We start from the raw sequence: 21612 nt of genomic DNA on the forward strand, positions 1-21612 counted from the left end.
CCTAAGTTATCGAAAAAAAATTGCATCTGATGATATAAAATGCGCCTTTTGTAGGTTTATTGCAGAACTGTACCTGGGTGTTTTAACATAAATATTTTATAACTAAAATAACTTAGGTCTAGGCTTAAGTTTAGACACAGGATATGTAATAAAGACCTTCTAAATAAAGTTATACACATCGGCCTACAGCTGGATTATTTTTAACAAGAAAAGCGGTTAAGATAGGCACTGTAGGGGTGGCACAATTTTAATTTCACCTGCAGAGTTTTAATACGGACAAAATGAGAGTTAGAAAATAAAAAAAATTATAATTTGTGTAATATAAAAACTAAACTGTCATAACCTAACCTAACCAACCAAACTTGCTGATAATGGAAAAATCAAATGAACGTTTACTAATCGCTACTGACTAATTTACTACCTTTAGTCCATCAGTGACGTTGAATATTAGGATCGGTCTATTTTGATCACTCTACTGGCGCATGTACGCGCCGATCAGTAGCGAACTTGTCAAACAGTTGATTTATTCAAATATTAAGGATAATATGAAAGTAAAATCTTGAACTTTGCTTCAGAAATTAAACCTAACCCCAGGTTAGACAAACTTTAGGTCTTAGGGGTTAAATGTAGGCTACTATTCTGTGTATTAAGTTCATTTTAAGTATTTTTTTTTTTAGCTGCTGCACAGAAAATGGTCGGCATAAGTGAAGCCACGGAAGCCAAAGTTACAAGCATTGTTGCTAAGTGGCTTCAACAAGCCAAAACCAGATGTGAAAGAAGGTAAGGATAAAAAATTTTCACCAACTACCTAACTATTGAACTCATCATTAATAGAATTCCATTGGTAGCCTAATAATACTGTACAGTGGAGTGGACTCAATTATACAGGGGAGGAGACAGTTGAAACTGACGTGCCCTCATACTTGTCACATGATAAAAGTCTAATGCAAAATATATAAGCCAATAATGTTAATTCTGTAAAAATAGCCAAACTATAGACACTTTGGGATAATTACTGTAAACAAAACACAAGATGCCAAGACTTTATACCTTTTAAATCTTTTGATCTTTAGACATGTGATGAATGGTCTCAAATCTATCCTACAAGACAAGTTGTTTCAGTACAGCCCACTTCCTGCCGATCCAGTGTGGTTAAACCGTACTGATAAAAATTGTCTGGTTTAAGAAATACTAGTGTACATGTTGCTCGAAATCGAGCAATTGCAAAAAAGTACAGGAGTTATTTATAAACAAATAACTTGTTTAAAAACTAATAACAGTCATAATTTCCGATGATTTTATAAGAGTCAACTAAAAGATTATTAACTAATGGAAATACTCACAATTTAAATAACAGTCCTATTCCAGTTTAAAGAGATAATTTATAATAATCAAACTGTCCAGTCCATGGATGGGAAAAGGTGAGCTTACAATTTAAGTCTACGTAAAAAGGCTGTCAGCTTTTATAAAATACCGTACCTAAGATATTTAGCCAATTTGTAGACAATAAGGTGTAGGCTACTTTAAACTCTACATGACAGAGTTAGGCAAAAACTGGCAGAACTCTGAAATCCTATATATAATACGAGTAAAGTTTGAATACTTGTCAACTCAATCTGGGAATCGGCCCTAACAAAAACGTTTATATTTACGGAATAACTAAGTTCTGGGTCAAAAATAAGTTCTAGACCAGTGGTATAGCCAGGAAAAATCTATTTTCGCCATAATATGAGTACAAACTTTTGAAAATTTAACATGGGCCTTTTGAGAAAACATTCCGCCATTGTTGTCATTTTGTTTACATTTTAAGACATAACTTGACGTTCTGTACCCATGGGCTCCTTAGCTTGCGCATGCGCAGAAGTTCTCTATCCACAGAATACTAGCAAAACAAAATAGGCTACAGTACAAAAGGAAAAACATCAGTTGTTACTATTAAGCAAGGATTAAACTGAACTCGATACAATGATAGTAGTCAAGGGTAGCAGTGTGGAGTGTGGGATCTGTTTATGGCGATTAGATTACGGTATCCGAAATCTTAAAATGCAACGTGAAGGGAGGGAAACAGGTCCGTGACGTAGGAAGTGGTGAAGGAAGTAGTCAATGCGTGTAGTCTGGAGTGCGGGAACTGTTTATGACGATTAGATTAAGGTATCTGCTATCTTAAAATGATATGGGAAGGGAGGGAAACAGGTCAACGACGTAGGAAGTGGTGAAGGAAGTAGTCAAGGCGAGTAGTCCGGAGTTTGGGAACTGTTTATGATAATTAGATTAAGGTATCTGCAATCTTAAAATTATATGGGAAGGGAGGGAAACAGGTCCGCGACATAGGAAGTGGCGAAGCAAGTTGTGAAGGCGAGTAGTCCGGAGTGTGGGCACTGTTTATGATAATTAGATTAAGGTATCTGCAAATCTTAAAATGATATGGGGAGGGAGGTAAACAGGGCCGCGACGTAGGAAGTGGTGAAGGAAGTAGTCAAGGCGAGTAGTCCGGAGTGTGGGAACTGTTTATGACAATTAGATTAAGGTATCTGCAATCTTAAAATTATATGGGAAGGGAGGGAAACAAGTTCGCGACGTAGGAAGTGGTGAAGGAAGTAGTCCAGGCGAGTAGTCCGGAGTGTGGGAACTGTTTTTGAAGATTAGATTAAGGTATCTGCAATCTTAAAATGATATGGGGAGGGAGGTAAACAGGGCCGCGACATAGGAAGTGGTGAAGGAAGTAGTAAAGACGAGCAGTGTGGAGTTTGGAAATGGATTAATGTATATGCAATACTAAGACTGCTTTCATATTAAACTAATGATTTTACCCGAGCAAAGCTCGGTCCCCTGGTACTGGTGTTATTTATCACAGGCTTTTATACAGACTCATATGCCAAATCCTTAAAATAACAATTATATAATCAATAACTTCTTTAAACACAAACCAACATCCAAAACTATACACATTTTTAATACAACATATATAATTTACACATTGGCTGTTTAAAATTAACATATGTTCTTCTTCTCACTTTTAATTTTTCTTCACAACGGAAAAAATCTGTTTCATAATCATTGAAATAGATTTATAATTAATCCATCATAAAGTTTAAGATTGAATAAACCTACCACATAGTTGTTTTATTTTTTATGGATCAGCTGTCTGAAATTGTAGGCATTTGACAGTTCTGGTTGTTTACATTTAAGTGTCAAAGCAAATGTAAACATTGTGAATTTTCTCATGCTTCCATGGAGACCAATTTAAGTTAGGTTTAATTTCTGACCACAGCTGGAGTTTCAAAACAATGTTTGTTTCCCATGTTAATCTTATGGAGAAATACAAAACTTTAAAGGGCCCCAGGGCCTCACTCTCTAATTATTTCCCTAAAAAAAAAGTTTCCTGCACAACTTCACGTTACGCTCTTTCCAATGACACCAAAAACATGTCAATCGGTCCAGTAGTTTCGAAGGAGCAATTGTCACAAAATTCCTGCTTGCGTATAAGTATAGATATCTGCTGAGTGCAGTCTGATTACTAGGTGTTCAGGTAAAAAGGAGTCTACTGCATAGTGGTTTCTCATAAAAATGTTTTTTATTGTTTATCATTATGATTGCTCAAGTACTGTATAAGCAAAAAAATACCCCCGCCGCAGCAAACCTGCCGACTAAGTGAATTTCCATTTGCCTGAATTGATTTTCAATTATATGTATTTAATTAACATTAGCTTTAATGAGTACCTAGGCTTGCTGCTACAAGGAGGGTAAAAAAGTGTGTTTTTTTTTTGTAAAATATGAATAACTTTGTATTAAATAAATAAATTTACCAAGTTTGGTCAAAATATGTCCATAAACAAGCAAACTACAACATTTTACAATATTCTCCATAAGAATGACATGGGAATTTTAAAATAATTTTTTTTTATTTTCTCCGTAACCAATAATTGTACATAAACACTTTGATATACTAAATCATTTGTTTTTTTAAGCTCTTTAAAAATATATATATATACCCTAAATCTATATATACATATATAAAAATGTGAACGAATGGTGTTTTTGGACTCTGGGGACATCAAAATGAAAAAGTAAATCGGTCCCGGGCCTAGGTCTTACCATGCCACCTACGGTAATAGCTACTTCCTAGGGAAATTCGCCAAAAGAAAAATGCTAGTATTTTTATTCTTGTAGAGGGGTTTTCATGTTTCATAGCAATGCTGGGCTTACCTAGGTTAATTTATACAGTAAATGAAAGCTTATATATATTTGTAAAGTATGAGCAAGATTTGTAACAAATGTCTTGGCTATATTTAGGATAACCAACCAAGAACTATCACTAGTTAAAACGATAAAATATAAAATCCCGCAGATTCACCTTTATTTTATCGAAATGATAATGCCGCAACGCCTAGATCTCGCCTGAAGTAATGTGAAAACAATCCTGGGCTTGTGTCTAGCATTTTTTGACAATAAAAATGTAATTGTGATTTATACATATTAATAATTAATATTAATATTATTATTGGAAAGATCATATATTGTATTTGTTTATCATTGTAGGAATAAATTAATTTTCACTAAACAGGCCTACACTGGTTCTGAGTTAAACTGTGTTAGTTTAAAATGTTGCTTACTTGCCTATTTTTTTATACCAGATACAAAATTAATCATTTTGGTTAATTATCCTTAAATTTAATATTGATTATATTTGTTTTGACTTTTTTCAGAGGGAAATAACCTGCCACTGTGGACAGTGGGGAAGAAGTTCCACTCAATGGGGATGAAGATCTTGTTGAATAGATAACTTACTCTGTATTATTAAAGTAATCGTAAAATGAGGAATTTTTGAGTGAATTGTTTGTTGAAAGTTAAAGATACGAGGCATTTTCAAATGTAAATGTGTTATGTAAATCTTCAATATAAATCTATTTAGAAAAATTACCTCTTGTTTTATTTTTAATTCCAAAGAATTCTGAATTACTGAGTACTGAATAGTAATAATATGTAAAATTGTAGGGTTGAAAACTATAATAACTCATGATTTCCTGCTCTTTTATAGAAATAAGTTTTTAGATGGTATCTCGCTTTTTTATTTAGAGAAGTGTCTTGGCATTTAACAACTAGAGGCATTGAAGTTATTAGATTATGTTGTGATTGTGAAAAATTGTCTGAAATATTGGAAGATTATATTGTGCTATGCATCTCAACCTAAAAACTATGAAATTTGTATTAAATGTGTCAAGACTGTGTGAATCCTGGTAAAAGCATATTAATTAAATTTTCAGAAATAAAAAAGAGCTTGTAAGGGGCTAAAAAAGAATTATTTCTCGTACTCTTCAATTTATATTCAAATTAGATATTTCAAGTTTTATTAAAATTGGATCTTTAAAGTTTTATTCAAACTGGAAGAGCGGGAACTTCGACGCATGATTTTAACTTGAATCAAGTTTACAAACTCGATTCTTCAAGTTTGCAGATTTGACAAACCAAACTTATTTCAAGCTTGAATCAAGTATTTTTCCAATTTATATTTAGATTAGATAGTTCAAGTGTTATTCAAATTAGATGTTTCAATTTTTATTCAAATTAGAAATTTCAAGTTTTATTCAAATAAGATGTTTCAAGTTTTATTCAAACTGGAAGAGCGGGAACTTCGACGCATGATATTAACTTGAATCAAGTTTACGGACCGATCCGAGCAAACTTGATTCAAGTTTGCAGATTTGACAAATCAGACTTGTTTCAATCTTTAATCAAGTATTTTTTGCTATCTGGGGCTCATTCAACTCTGTTCATGAAGAACTTATTATTGTTGCGCAAAACCGCTATTAGCAAGGTTATAAAATAAGAAACATCAATTGAAAAAACCCTTTTTAATGTAATGTGTCTTGTATACACGTGTTTTGTGTTCATTTATTAAACTTCTAGATACAAAACGAGCTTATATAAACTAGTCTTTCCACTTAAGCATACCATTTTTTATTCGATCATGTCAATACTTAATTCTAGACACTCCAGTTTCTGCCCGTCAGTGACTTATAGCGATGGCTATATCTTAGTTCGGTATAAATTGATGCATTAAAAACTAAAATTGTTCCGTTTACCTAGCAAACCCTTACGTTGAATTGGTTTAGTTAATTTGTGATTTTAATAACCCGAGACTTGTTGTCAGACTTCTTAAACCGCGTCGTGGTGGGTGATAACACTGATAACAGTAAACATTATCACGATGTAGATTTCGTTTCATCCCAATCAGGTCTAAGAACACTCTGTATGAACTTTGTATTATTATGTTTTCCAGTAAATTACTGCACATTATTTTACATCTTCCATCATAGCCTTTGCTGAATAATCTGAAGTATGGGACTAGTGGCATTTGTCTAATCGGCCAGTAGGCCTATAGAGTAACATAGTCATTCTAAATTCTAGACAAAATTCGCAACACACGTTAACGAAGGTGATGATGATATAGCTCCACCTGAGCGTCTACAGGATTTCCTGACCACTTCTAGAGCTCTGAACCTTCAATTAAATTTAATTAATTATTTTGTTAAAACCGTGGACCACATTTGGTATCGATTCATGAATTTTATCGGCGCTTTCTGTGCACTCTGGGGAAGAAAATTTAGTGTAGCTGGTTTTGGGGTTGGTCTTAGCATGTTTTGTGAATACAAATTTTACTCTCCCTTGGAATTTGCGTTGCAAAGACAAAGTTGTGGTTTTGCTTAAAATATCTCTAATATCACAAAAGGAATAATTAAGATTTTTTATCATAGGTTGGTAACGTGGATTAACTTTTGTTTATTTGTAATCATTGTTTGTGTATTCACAACAAAGTTTTGAATTTTAGCTTATTCGCACTAAGAACATTTCCTCCCAAATCGTCTTATACACAATTTAACGTGTGTTACAATAAAAAAAAAAACTCCTAAAATTCCTATGAACAAAATAGTTAGGTCAGTTAAAATATATAAAAAAAGAAACTCGCTAACCGAATGTAATGAGTTTGATTTTCCAATATACTATCTTCAATTTTCAGAATTAAAAAAAGTATAAATAATCATCATCATATTTTTAAAATTTTTTTTGTGTGCCAGTCTTAGCACAGGGACACAGATATTTCATTACGGTATACTCTGTTTCGTATTGTATTCCCTATTACGGTATACTCTGTTTCGTATTGTATTCCCAGTTTCAAGACTAAATGATTGTTAATGTTTTATGGTTTCCAAAGCTTCTTGATGCATCATATACTTCACAACACGTCAAGAACCTTGCAAGTATAAGGAAAAACTGATATAAAATTGCCAATAACAAATTTAAAAATCCAGCCTAACTCATTTTATGCCGTGCATATTTTTTCCGCGAATTTTCAATATCCGTTTAACAAATGCTTTTTTACCACAAAATTTAATTCGTCCTATTTTCAAAAACTTTCCTTACACTCCCATCGTACATTCAGTTTTTATTCAATACAGTCCATGATAACATATTGGGAATAGTTAAAACTTAACTCGTTTTATGTCATACTTACTGTTTGCTTAAAACATGTAATTCAACCCATTTTCCAAACAGTTAATTTTCCTCAAACTCCCAGCGTAGATTCATTTTTCATTCAACCCCGTCCACGGTGAAATATGGCGAATATAAACGTCAAAATGTCCGCTGTGGCTCCCCCAGGGGTAGTCGGAAAGGGTGTTAAATCACCCCTTCCACAAACTGGGTCAGTCGCCAAAATGCGTCAAGAGTTCGCCAACGCCAAACGCCCTTCCCAAATTTCTCTTTTTGCAGACCTAACGGGACCCAACCCCTGCCCTTTGTCCCATTCGTTTGCCTTCTTTTCATGTCACCTTGGAGGAAATTAGTATTTTTGAAGATTCGTTTCAAATGTCACCTTTTAAAGATCGGGTTGAGATGGTTCAGATTGTGTGGAATGGGTTTTCGCCTACCACCGTGCGTTAATCCAGTGTGGCTCAAGGGTTTTGTGAATGTTAATTGGATGGTTTTGTGAAAAATCATGTCTGTTTCCTCTTGTAAATTATGTTAAATTATCTTGGGTTGTCTTGTAAATTATTGTACCGAACGGAATTTTATGTTTTGGGTAATAGCAATATTGTCTAGATTATTAAAAATAAATTAAAAACCGATAAAGTTATGCATGCTTTTGTATATCTCTATAACAATGCAGTAGAGTATACCTTTTTAGGGTTAAGTTGAATTGTATAAGGCAATACAAAGCAAAGAGGTATTTGTGTGTGTGTGTGATTGTTTTTACTCTGAAGGTTTAGTTTATACACAATCAAATTAGTATGGAGAGGTTTTATTTCAAAAGTCTCTTCTTAAAGCAAACTTTGTTCTAGTTTTGACGAAATTCTATTTATTTAACTACTAGTACGAAGGACGGTAACTTGTATTGTACCTCCTATCACAGAAAACATACTACTATAACATACTACAATAACGTACTATAACCTGCTATAACATACTACCATAAGGTAGTATGTTTTCTGTGCTCCTTTGTCTTTAATCGCACCTCATAATTCATAACGCTTCATTTTATTCAAACCCGCGAAAGAAGAAATTTACATTTGCTGGTGTTTCAGACTTAAATAGTAACTCCATACGTTTTGACATTTAAAATCTACTCTCAGGTGTAATCAAGGTTTAACTTATGCATTGCACTCAACCACACACAAGAACATAATCTAAACTATTTTCCGTTATTGACTTTTCAGACTTCTTTAGTGTGGTCTGGCCATCCTTGTCGGCGTTTCAAAGTTTGTTCCGGCGATTTTTTACTCCGTTATTCGGAAGTGAAAGCTTTTCGCGCCACTTTTTCCCTTTGCGGCCTCAGACCGTTATCCAAACTCTTGTAGGACCGTTTGGTTTGTTCAGGCTGTCCCACCCTTGTTTTAGCAAACAACACTAAATGTCCCGTTTCTGAAAACCCGCAACCCTTAAATGCCATTTGAGTTTTATTATGTCGGAGTTTAAAGTTGTAACAATTTGGAGGGTAATTATTGGTACTTTTTACAAGAGATGCACTAAGATTAGGCTCATACATTTGACAAACTCCCTTATATTTTTATAGTTCTCGATGTTTATTATATCTCACAAGATGAAGCACACTAAAGACAATACCATTGAATATACTTTGTACATTAGTACCTTATGGTTTAGCTGAAGATAATTTTATTGTATATACAGTCCGGTACATTTAAAATGTGTATTGGTGTGGGTGTCTATACATTTAAATGCCAATTTGAATATCTTTAAAATGGTTACGTTAAAGTAAATCGCTTCATAGTAAGCTAGTTATTCTACTACGGTATCAAAACTTAAATCGGTTATTAAAATAAAAACCTTAAATTAGCGAAAAATAAGAATGGGAAAACACTTTATCAACGACACCCTCGCAAACCGAGCGGGGAAAAACATTCCCCATCTTAAATAATTGATAATTATAAGTTCAAATTTCCCATTAAGGGGAATGTTGTGTATTTTCTCATTTCTCTTTTGTGTCTTCTTAAGTTTTTCTTTGTACGGAAGCATGTCAGCTACTGAAAATGGGTCGCCGGAAGACTGCCCCCCGGAAAACTACCCCCCCAAACAGGTCCCTACGTCATATTGACGTCAGAGACCGGGGGGGGTAGTTTTCCAGTCACGGACACTCAAATTTAGTTGTCAAACAGTTCTAATCTAACCTAACCTAACCAACCAAACTTGCTGTAACATTTCGAAATTCTGTTTTATATTCACCACATGACTTTTCTATTATCCAATGGAATTGCTCGAATTAAAATTAAAATTAAATAGCATGATTTGTCTAGGGGGGGTAGTATTCCAGTCGCGGACACGGCTTCCATATTGGTTAGTTGGCAGATTTTGTGACGTCACGTTTCACCTGGGGGGGTAGTTTTCCGGGGGATAGTATTCCGCATCCCCCTGAAAATAGGCCCTACAGTGGGTTTATCTTCTTCTGGAAATTAGCTCGTACACCTTCCCAGTAGGACTACTTTCTTTGTTTATCGGATTTTCTTAATTGTTAATTATTTGCAATACACTTTCTTTGCTAGTATTCTCATATATATCATTCTCATCTGGTAGGCATATCATGACGAATGCGTTTCCATCCGATTAGCTAGAGTATTCCATTTTAACAGCTAAATCCGATTTTTTTTATCTGAGTTTGAGTCTATCTCCAATTTAGTAATAAGGCTAAGCGTCAAGCCAAATTTTATTCTCTAGACAGATTCCAATGTTAATTTACAACTGCCAGTTACTTTTCTCCTCAAAAATTATACAATCGCAATCTAAAGAAGTTTTTTTTTTTATTTTTGTTTCAATTGGTTAATTGCAGTTGCCTTTTTCTAGTATATTTTTTGAATCTGCGCGTTGTAGTAGTTCACAAATCAAAATTGTTTTATTTAGTGAAAACAGATTATTAAGCTAATCAACAAAAAGTCAGTCTCTTTGAACTGAATTGAACTAACCCTAAACTTTCTTCTAGCGGTCCTTTAGGTCAATAAATCTACCAGCGAATATGTCTAAACACAGAATAATCTCTGTATTCTAATTCGAATGCATAAAGTGCCCCTAACATATTTTAACAATCACTAAATATTTCCACCACCTGTATTTTCATCCCTGGTGTTTAAGGAAGGGTTCGGACCGTATGCTAACGGACCTCACATCTGCCTCTGTCCCGCTACCTGTCTTTGCTCTCTGCAGCGGTCCATATCTTCATTCGGTCACCTGCCAACCACCCCCCCCCCTACCCTCCCCCCCATCAAGCTGTCACCTCCGCCACAGTCAACAAACAAACCCTTCGATCGATCAAGATGTCCATCCGAATGGTTTTTGATGAACGCCAATTGTAAGAAGCACCAAACAGTTAAAGGGTTTTGTCCAAGGAGTGTCAGTGGTTTTGAGTTGTTTCTTAATCTTTAGATTTTATAGTTTTATCTGGTGATAGTGTTTTTTGTGCCCAGTTTGAAGTTTTTTTAGTTGTAGTTGTATCCCAATATCAGGGTTTTGTTTACTTTTTTTGTTACTTTTTTGTTTAGTTTTTACAAATGTGGGTTGAGTCTCTCGTAACCTTTATATTAGATTTATAGAATATTTTTGTAATCCATTCAAAACGTTTTATCTTTGACTATTAATACAACAACGGTTTTATTCAACAGACTAATTCAATAATTGCTTTCAATAACCACACCGAAACCAAGATTTTGAATGTTATATTTATAAGTAACATTGAGTTATCCTCCGAATACCAACAGTCGTTCATTTGTTGGTGACGCGGGTGGAAAACAATCTTTAATCTCAAATCCACCGAAACTTTGGCGAGTTTCGTGATTCAAAACTAACTATCATTTGTTGGTGACGCGGGTAGAAAACAATCTTTAATCTCAAATCCACCGAAACTTTGGCGAGTTTCGTGATTCAAAACTAACTTTATTGATTACTGACTGATTTCAGTGTCCGGACAAACAGTTAAAGGGTTTTGTCCGAGGAGTGTCAGTGGTTTTGAGTTGTTTCTTAATCTTTAGATTTTATAGTTTTATCTTACCTGGTGATAGTCGTTCTTTTGTGTCCAGTTTGAAGTTTTTTTAGTTGTAGTTGTATCCCAATATCAGGGTTTTGTTTACTTTTTTTGTTACTTTTTACAAATGTGGGTTGAGTCTCTCGTAACCTTTATATTAGATTTATAGAATATTTTTGTAATCCATTCAAAACGTTTTATCTTTGACTATTAATACAACAACGGTTTTATTCAACAGACTAATTCAATAATTGCTTTCAATAACCACATCGAAACCAAGATTTTGAAAGTTATATTTATAAGTAACATTGAGTTATCCTCCGAATACCAACAGTCGTTCATTTGTTGGTGACGCGGGTGGAAAACAATCTTTAATCTCAAATCCACCGAAACTTTGGCGAGTTTCGTGATTCAAAACTAACTATATTGATTACTGACTGATTTCAGTGTCCGGAGTCAAATTCCTTTCAGTATTGGTTAAATGCTAAACATTTTATTATCATCTGTGGTTTTGGTAACCTTAAACAAGCTAGTACAAGTTTTGCATTTAGGTTTAGAGACTCGTGATTCGGGTTATAAAAAAATCGGTTTTGGTTTCAAGATTAGAAATTTCTGGTTTTGAACATCGCCAAACCTAACTCCTCTAATGCAACAGTTGCAAAAACTGCGCTCTATGCTTGATAACAAGAAATAAATTCATATAGAGAAATTTTTTGTAAACTTTTGTCGCTGATCCATATTTACCCAGTTTCACCAACACCCAGTGCTGGTTGCGGCGTTGATCCTTTGGCGAGTTAGTCCGTTTGTGGTCATATCAATGCCAATCCGCCAGTCCGGTGGTCCAGATCTATTGTGATCCACTGGACTGTGGTTCAGAATCCATCTTTGCCCAGGTAGCGGACATCATTAGGACTAATGCCTAGTGCTTCAATGCCTTCGTCATGTGGCTCGCTGCTCTCTGAATGAATTAAAGAGTTCTAGGAAGCTGAAATACGTTTGGATTTTGAGTTTGCGGGATACTTTTTGTCCGAATTTGGTGTAAAACGTGTTCAGGACATGTGTATACCACAGCTATATTTAATTTGGATGCGTGTGACGTCAGATTTTTTTGTATTGACTAATCATAAATTATCGAAAATATCTTTAATAGATTTTAGTGATTTAGATACAGTAATATCATAAAGTGAGAAAAATATGACTGCTTCAAAGTAATTATTGATTAAATGGTAGTATTTATTACTCTAATTTTGTATGTTTTAAAACTACTCAATAAAATAGCTGCCTTATTCCTTAAGCAAAGCTACACGAAATATATCGATAAAAATTGCCCCTCAATTTTTCACATTCAGATAATGTTGCCATACTACAATCTTACTAGTTTTGTAACTTTACTGTTGCGAGTCAATTTATTCGTCACAGATGAGTAATCACCATACTAGATGCAACTAGGGTCAGTAAACTTTATTTAAATGTTGGTCCCTCAAACAGTTCCAGATAAGGGTTGATGATAAAGGGGTGGTCTTTTAAACAATGCGATACAACGACATGGGGTTGAGTAAACTTAAAATGCTTTCTTAACAAGGTAATTTAGTACAACAGATTTTGATATACGAACGAGTGATTTGTTCGAATGTGAAACAGTAAATAAACTTTAAAATATTGTAACTGAAATAAAAATTTGGATCTATTTGCCTTTTTAAATTTTTACATTAATACATTTATAACAATATTTTATTTGTATGTATTTACTACAAATTTATATTTGGTCATTACGTTTGAATTTACGACAAAATTCAAATACGGGTTCCACAGAGAGATTCTGATTATAATCATTTTTCTTTTTATAAATAAGTTACATTTCTGTCCCGTTTATGTCGAGGGAATATTGTTATTTACTTTTTCTTTATTGTCTTTTTCCTGTGGGAGTGGGGTTAGTCAATTCTTTAACTTCAAAACTAAATATTATTATTAGTTTGTAAACTAATATATTCATTTTGTCAAGTATTGCTTTCCCCAGGTATTATAAGCGGATAGTAGATCCCAAACTGTATAAACTGGCCTTGTAAATTAATTGACATCGATTTACTGTGAAACCAACTTTAAAAACACAAAACAGGTTTTATATTTTACTGTTGGATGAAAAGTTTTAATCTTGCAATTTTCAATCCTATACATATTCGTTTTAAGAGAGGGACGCCACCTATGCGCGTATTTTAACCAAAATATGAGGGAAGGATGAGTGTAAAATCGAGTCAAGTAATGAAGGTAATGCCTTGTCTAGCTTTGTTACTGACTTAAGATATGCTGAACTGTATGTTAAACATACTTCCTGTACGACACAATAAGTTGCTAAAAACAGTTTTTCCGCAACGAGTAATATCCCAAATTTGTTATTTACTAGTAATAATTACTATATTAAACGAGGGAATCTGTTATATAAGTTGATAGAAAAGCCCAACCAAACAAACATTATTCATCTTACGGTTTACAATAATCAGCTGATTACATTGTTTGAGAAGGCAACAGTGATGCAAACAATCAGCTGTTTACATTCTTATAAACGTCACCAATTCCAACCCTACCAGTCCACAAGTTCAGTGGATTTCTATTTGGGTTTCACCCTGATAAGGATGGGGTGAACGACCTCTTGAAATTATCGTATCCTGACAAAACTGATAATGTTTTTGGAATTCGGAATTTCCTGTATGATTAAGGGGACTTTGTTATACATTTTTCTTTCTCGTGCTGCAACTAAAACAGTTTTTTATTTCAATCACTCAAGCACTTTTAATCCGATTTTAATTATATTTGTCATGATTGTGTAAGGATGTAAACACTTGAATGAGTTCGCGAACAAGGTCGTTTTGCGAACAAGCAGTCTTGGGCAGTGGGAACGGGGCTCTATGGGGCTCGAAATGTAAAGGGTTTACCATCAAAATATGGATATACCAAATTGTTATTACAACCAACGTGTAGAGCTCACAAAAATTATTTTGTACATTGAAGCGTTGTTGCACGATTTAAGGTCATGGAGAAAATACAAAAAACGTTACATGTAAATTCCCATAGTAAACTGTGCTAGTTTTCTTGTTTATGGATGTATTGTGATAAAATTTCGTAATGTTTTATTTCATATAAAACTTTTAAAATTATACAACTTTTCCTTCCCTGTAGCAGCATACCTAAGTATTTATTGAACCTTAATGTAATTTAAATAGGGAATAACGTGTTAATCCTTGGAATTTCAAAGCGCCTTCAATCAATAAATATCAATATAAACGCCGAAAAGCATTGCGGTGTAGTATTGGAAGTTTCGAAGGATACTTTTTTTATTGATTGCTTGACCCTCGCCTCTCACATATAACTTATGCCTTTATTATATAATGTATGTCTTAACTGTAGTGTAACTGAGTGGTTTATACTGTTCACCTTGCAGTCAGAAGGTCGCGGGTACGATCCTGAGAAGTCATTACTTTTTGTTCGAAATTGGACTCAGCTGTCTTTGATCATTGTGATTTTAATGCATGCTCAAGATTAAATAAACAGCTGATCTTGGAAACAAAGCTATAATAGTATATTCCATCACTAGGGCCTAAAGTGACTCTTTTTGACCCGAGGTCAGGTTTTACGATCGAGGCGAAGCCGAGGTCGAAATATGAGTGAGGGTTAAAAAGACACTTTACGCCCGTGTGGTGAACTATATTTTTCGTCATATTGCATCATTATTTAACAAACTAAGTAAGTGATTCAATCATTTCGTCTATTACGATTGTGTTACAGTATATTATACCATCGATATGTCGAGCGATCGACAACAGACTAACGCCTTACCTAACAAATCAATCGATAAATAATTTCGATCGACACGATTGCCACAATCGAAATTTACAACTGTTTACAACAGCAGATATTTACTAGAGACTAAAAATGTGTTTACTCCCAAAAATGCTACTTTAGACCAGCAACGCATGCATTAAAAACGGCTGTTTTAAACGGGACGAGAAAATCAATTAAATAATCCTCCACTTATATTTCAGTAAAAAACGCATTACGTTTACATTTCATGGAAGTGAAATAGAGTTGACCATGGACGATTTGCCTAACCTAATATTAAAAACCAAACCTGCAGTAAAAATATCACGAGATGTGTTTGGCTATCGAAATTTATTATGCTCGATTTTTGGCAAACTCGTCGTGTGCATAAAACAGTCAGGGCGAGATTCCTCAGCCAAAACATGCGAAACATCAATCAAGATTGGAAAATCGTCTAGAAATACTTTTTTGCCCAATAAACTATTTCTGGCCTGTGAGGTCAGATTTAAATACAACATGACCTAGTCTTCGACAAATTAAAACGTTTATGGCAGATTATTTTTTGATATTTGCGATAACCAGGAATGGAATTCAAACCTTATTTACGTATTTGTGTAGCAGGACACATTTCTAACTCATCACGGTTCGTTAAAAATCGTACAAAACGGCGCCTTTTTCAATCTTTATCAAATCCGCTAGCGGCTATAAAAAATTATTAATATAAAAAAACTGTGATTACGCCCATATTTAAAATACAATTTCCCCAATGAATATAGTTTTACTAACTTATGATAGTTATTATTACATAAGATAAAGTTTACAATGTTAGTTCTCTTTTCAGTTTGTAGAGAATTAAAAAAAGAACACGAATCAGTTACTGACCTCAACGAATTGTATAGGGAATAGATGGTGAGATTTTTTAATAGAATGATTAGTACTATCATTTACTATGGTCTACTCTCTTTCACGTGTGGTACTATTTATAATTTTTAAATGGCCTTAATATTTCTCCTATAACTAGCAACTGTACGCATTTAATGAACGAATGGTAGGCTATGGCATATCACACGAATATTCTTTCCACTGCAAAAGTTAGTAACCATTTTATTTTCATTATATTATATTTTATTGTATACTTCCTTTAAATGACAGAAATGTATTTTAAGGTTTTATGCAGATCAAAAGGGATTATGGCCTTTGAAGGATTATATGGAATAATTTGAATTCCCATCCCCATATTAAAAAAACATATTTAAAACATAAATAAAACTATACATCTAAAATATTACTATATATTTAATTAGACATCATATTTTTAAACGATAATCTAACAGCACACAAACTACTGAGCCTATTTCAATAAGATTTTCAACATTTAAATCTCCATTCACTTATTTGTTTTCATTTTATAATAGGGTATTTTTATTTCACCACTAACAACGTTGGCAGTACTGGAACATGTGTGATAACAGTAATTGCATTGAACAGCTGTTTAATTATTACGTATTGTTTATGTACACGGATGTGCATCTTGTGATTTAATAGGTGTATAGTATGTTCCAGAATATGACGTTGTGAGTTGGAAGTGTTTTACTATGTGTGAATTTATTTAATTATTCACAAATGTTTTTCCTTCACGTTTTAAAATTTAATCTCTATTGGCTCGGGAGCACAGTTTTGTAGCGTAAATGTGTTTATGTGGTAGATTCTTACATTATTTATAAGTTTTGAAATGTAATAGATTTTTGTATTACGCCGGTAAACAGTTTTGTATTTTTTTGCACTGGAAACATAAAATTGTATCACTGCCTTGGTAATCCATGTTAATAATACGTTTTACTTGATATGATGATCACATTTGGGGTTTTATTACGAAATCGAGCATAGTTTTTATTTAAAAAATCAAAATTCGTCTTTCGGAAGAAATATTTTTTTATTTTCACTAAAATTTAAAATTAGGCTACATCGAATCAGCTGTTTAAATTGTTGATTTTGTTGTTGTTTTTGGAAAACGTTTGCTTAATGTTGTAATTGACTATCTTTAGGGCCTGTATGGCTAAGATTTATAATACAATCAGGATAAATATAGATTTATACTTATCCTTTAGTCCTTTATTGAACGGAGGATGTTTACTATATGGTTTTGTTTAACCATTCAACACAAGGAAACTAAGCAAGTGATTTTTAAGTAACATTAAACAAACTACCGTGTTAACTTCGCGTTTCTGCTTGCACGCTTGCACGATTGCGTAGCGTGCGCAAGTGTTTGCGTGTGTGCGCTACAAACAAATTTAGCTCTAGTCGCGCCCACCAAAACAAAGCAGCCAGTCTGCGCTTGCAGCTTCGCCACTTCATTTGTGCGCAATCCGTGGAAATTGTGATCGAAAAGTGTTTATAGTTTTTCTTCTACTCTGTTGTATTGAAATTCCCATACGTTATTGTGCAGTAAGTATAACGTTTTGAAGTTAGATGATTAAGAGACAACTGATTTTTGCTACATTTATGTTTTTGGGTTGTTTGTTTACTAGGGTGATAATTAAACGAATTGCTTGGTATTTATATCTGTGGGATATTTGCCACTTTGAGTGATAACTATACGTAGCGGTCGTTTATAATTTAGTTACCGGGTAAATTTGCGAATAATACCTGTTGATTGCGTGGTTATATTGGTTATATGTGGTGCTTGTTTGAGAGATAACTATACGTTTTGGTTACATTTTTTTAGTTGGTGGGGGATTTTTTTTACAATTGATCACTTTTCAAACAATTTGTGAAATTGTCAATTTACCACAGTAAAAATGTTAATTTGTTTGAATAACGTAATGTACGTATGATTAAATAACGTGTGTATCGAATACGTTTTATTGGAACTTTGAGTTAGTGGAGTATCGAGATCACTTGGGTTTGTTTACAAGAATAGAGTTGAAACATGTGTTTGCAATCAATGCACACAGGTGATAAACCAAGTGGTTTCCATAGCAATGCTTTGAGACCATGTTGTTTACTACAATTTCTCGTTTGTTTTTGTATCATTTTAACGTATTTGATGTATTTAATCTCACACCTATTTTAACGGAACATAACAAATCTTAAACTATTATTTATCCTCTGATATTATAACCAAAGGGTGAAGTACGGATTTTAAAATCTAGACTAAAATAAAATAGAATCGCTTATATTAACGTCACACAGATGTCGCTACACACAGATTAGATTAGATTAGGATTTTTACAACTTCAACACAACGGGGAGCAAAAATAAGTAAATGATGAGTGTTATGAGATATAAGTTTTGTTACTGACTAAGATCAGCTGGTTAGCCAGGATTTTATATTGAAAACCCAGGGATGAAGACCAGCTGGGTCCAGTTTCGAACAATTAAACGATCTTGACTATATTCTCATGGGCAGGTAATCAGCTGGGCGAGTACTATAACCACTCAGCTACCCAGCTAACACATGTAAAGCTACATAGATGTTATTACTGTATTACCTACCTTATGAGAGGTCTACTTGCATTTAAAATCCATGATTTGACGATTATGATTGAGTCGAACGACAAACATACTTGCTTTTAACATAGGTTTGTGAAATACCTTGATACTCGATACTTTTCAAGTATTTACTGTTTGTCAAGTCTCGAAATATTCCTAAACTCCAGGAGGCGGTGTTTCTGGCAGAGTTGTGTTTAAATTCTGGCACAGATGAGTAGAAGGGTTGGACTGGTTACTTACAAACATTTGCAAAATATTTACCAACTCAATAAAATATACGGAGAAAATGCTTACTACACCAAATAATGAATATTGCTACTGTATTTCAATAGTGATTTGTTTATTTGAAATATTGTTCTTATTAGTAAAAAAGATTTAGGAAAATTAAGTCGCAACGCAACACAATAGTATATTTGGGACTATAGAGGTGCGTAGAGGTGACTACGTGAGGCCTAAGTTTACAAAAAAAGCGAAACAGAGAATGGAGAATAAGCAGTTTGGTGGGATCGGGTAATATTTAGTGTAATCTTTGCTCAATAGTTCTAACTGATGTTTTTACCTCTGTACTGTATATTGTAATTTGCCAGTATATTGTGGATGCCTTGTTATAAACACACGTGATAAGTATTTTGTTTACTTTTTCTTGTTACTTTGTTCAACCAACATAGTTAGTTGGCAACCCATAAGGCCAATGTTAAATTTTATAATTTTCAAATAACTTCTTGATCAGCATCGTACGTGTTATTAGATTACCTGAAAGCACAAAAATACGTCGAATAACACTTATAATAATATATTTACTGTTTATTATAAATATATTGTTTACTCACAAGACGGTAAATACATATGAAAAAATGGTAAGTGATGATCGATTTCGATTGCACTCATCAGACCCAATAGGTGAATTTTCAAATTAGTTGTGTAGCGAATACGAATTTTCCTGAGGTCGTGGCTGACGTCCTTAAATTCAAAATGTAATCAAAATCCTTCCGCTGGATTTCGAGATATATATTTCAGACAGACAGACAAACAAAAATAGCTTGTATTCGAATATATTATAGGATTTCGATTCAATAGTTAACAATAGTTAATATTGAAATCACATATTGTGTCGAGAAGACTTCCTCCTCTCTTCTGTTCAAGGCCATTATGATTTCATCGTCGCGGCAATTTTCTCACAGATAATGTACAAGATAACTATGCAAAGTGCATGTAACATCTTCGATTATGTTTATTAAGTACCATGGAAAGTACAAAAATTTGCATAGTAGTAAAACTTTATAGTTACATTCATGTTTCATAATACCACTGAACAACTAGAAGGTCCATTTCTATTCTGTGAAAATACATGTTTAATATAGCAGCTATTCAGTCACCCTACATCATCTTCAACTTAAAAATAAAATACGAACTTAAAGTAGGTATAGCTGTCTTAAATTGAAAATGGAAATAGTTTTTCTCAAACCTGGAAACTAATGGCAAAAAGGACTTTGGCACAAAAAAAACATAACTTACTGTTTTCTAAATTGTGTAAAAAAACAACAAAGCGCCAGCTAAGCTGTACCTTACAATAAGAGTAGAGAACTATATAAACACAATCAAGCCTAATGGAAAGTAAAATCATGTAGATTTCTCATCTTTATGGAACAGCTGAAGCCAATTTTATTGTTAATTCTGTCCGGTGCACTGTTAGAGGTCGGGTTTTGTTTACAATTTTTTTACCAGCCATTTCAAACCTCGTAAAAAAATAAAAACATCAATAACTCGTCCCCTTGTTATACAACCAAACAGTAAAGCACAAATCACGAAACTAACTCTAAAATAATATAAATAAATTTCGTTGACAGTAGCGATCAGTGTCACCGTACAAATGATCTAGGCTCGAAAGCGAGCATCAAAATTTACAATGGGATGAGAAGTCTACTTGTGTTGGTTAGACTGTGGTAAAATTGAGTAGAATTCACACCGAAACTGGATTTACAACTTTCAAGAGGATGCGGAGTCGATTGAAATTAATCTGTGTACACTTTTAAAGTGTCATGTCGACTCATCGTTTACGTATTCTATATTGGACTCAGACCTCAGACTGGCCACACTAATGAGCCACAGATAGTTTTACGTTGTCAACACAGTCACAGATTAGATTATATTTTACGATGGCACAAACTAGAGTATTTTAAGGCAAAGATCAGTGAATAAAGAGTGATGAATCAATTAGAAACCAGGATCATTATTGATTGAATTTTCTTTTATAAACCAATTATCAAGGACAGTCCAATTTGTAACAATTAAACAGCCGATGTTGACTTTTCTCAGGACTGAAACGTCTTCAACGTGAAACACGAACCTAACAGGTTTCAGTTCTAACACGACAAGTCTAATTGCACTATTCATAATCGATTATACAATAGTAGGACCAAGGACTTGTATCGTAGTTGATTGCCTTTTGTTTCACTTTCAATGTCTTTCTGGCGTGAATTTTACTCGTGTGGTTGGAAAACGGGGTTATGGAGAGCTAGTTTACTACCTATCATGAGTTTCAGAAGAGGACATAGACTCAGTCCAGTAGGATTTCAGCTCACTGGACTGGAACATCACGAAGAGGAAGAAGATAGTCGAGTCTACTCCTGTAGCTTTTCTAGAAGTAAGAATCTGATGTATATTTTCGATCGATACACGTGTTTTGAATGACGGGATATTGAAGTTATTTTCATACTTTACAAGTTAATCATGCCGATAATGGTATAACAGATTCTATACTTGATATAAGTTTCCCTCATAGT

At 33.8% G+C, this 21612-nt stretch overlaps 1 protein-coding gene across 3 annotated transcripts in view; it reads left to right on the plus strand.

The window, feature by feature from the left end:
• The window catches only part of LOC128986851 (uncharacterized), a 52398-nt gene that overhangs the window by 11340 nt on the left and 19446 nt on the right, over positions 1-21612 (plus strand). Inside the window, exon 1 of one of the 3 annotated variants that reach the window (XM_054407420.1) lies at positions 16889-16911. The exons of 1 other annotated variant lie outside the window; for it this stretch is intronic. In XM_054407420.1, the coding sequence (XP_054263395.1) occupies positions 16892-16911 (20 nt within the window). In that variant the 5' untranslated portion in view covers positions 16889-16891. Of the gene's footprint in view, positions 1-16888; positions 16912-17647; positions 17783-21612 lie in introns of those variants that run through there. One more of the 3 variants, XM_054407421.1, reaches the window with a different exon arrangement.

Source organism: Macrosteles quadrilineatus, unplaced genomic scaffold (genome assembly GCF_028750875.1).
Source record: "Macrosteles quadrilineatus isolate MER2022 unplaced genomic scaffold, UCM_ALF_1.0 Scaffold_2__2_contigs__length_208266976, whole genome shotgun sequence".
In the NCBI taxonomy this organism is placed as follows: domain Eukaryota; kingdom Metazoa; phylum Arthropoda; class Insecta; order Hemiptera; family Cicadellidae; genus Macrosteles; species Macrosteles quadrilineatus.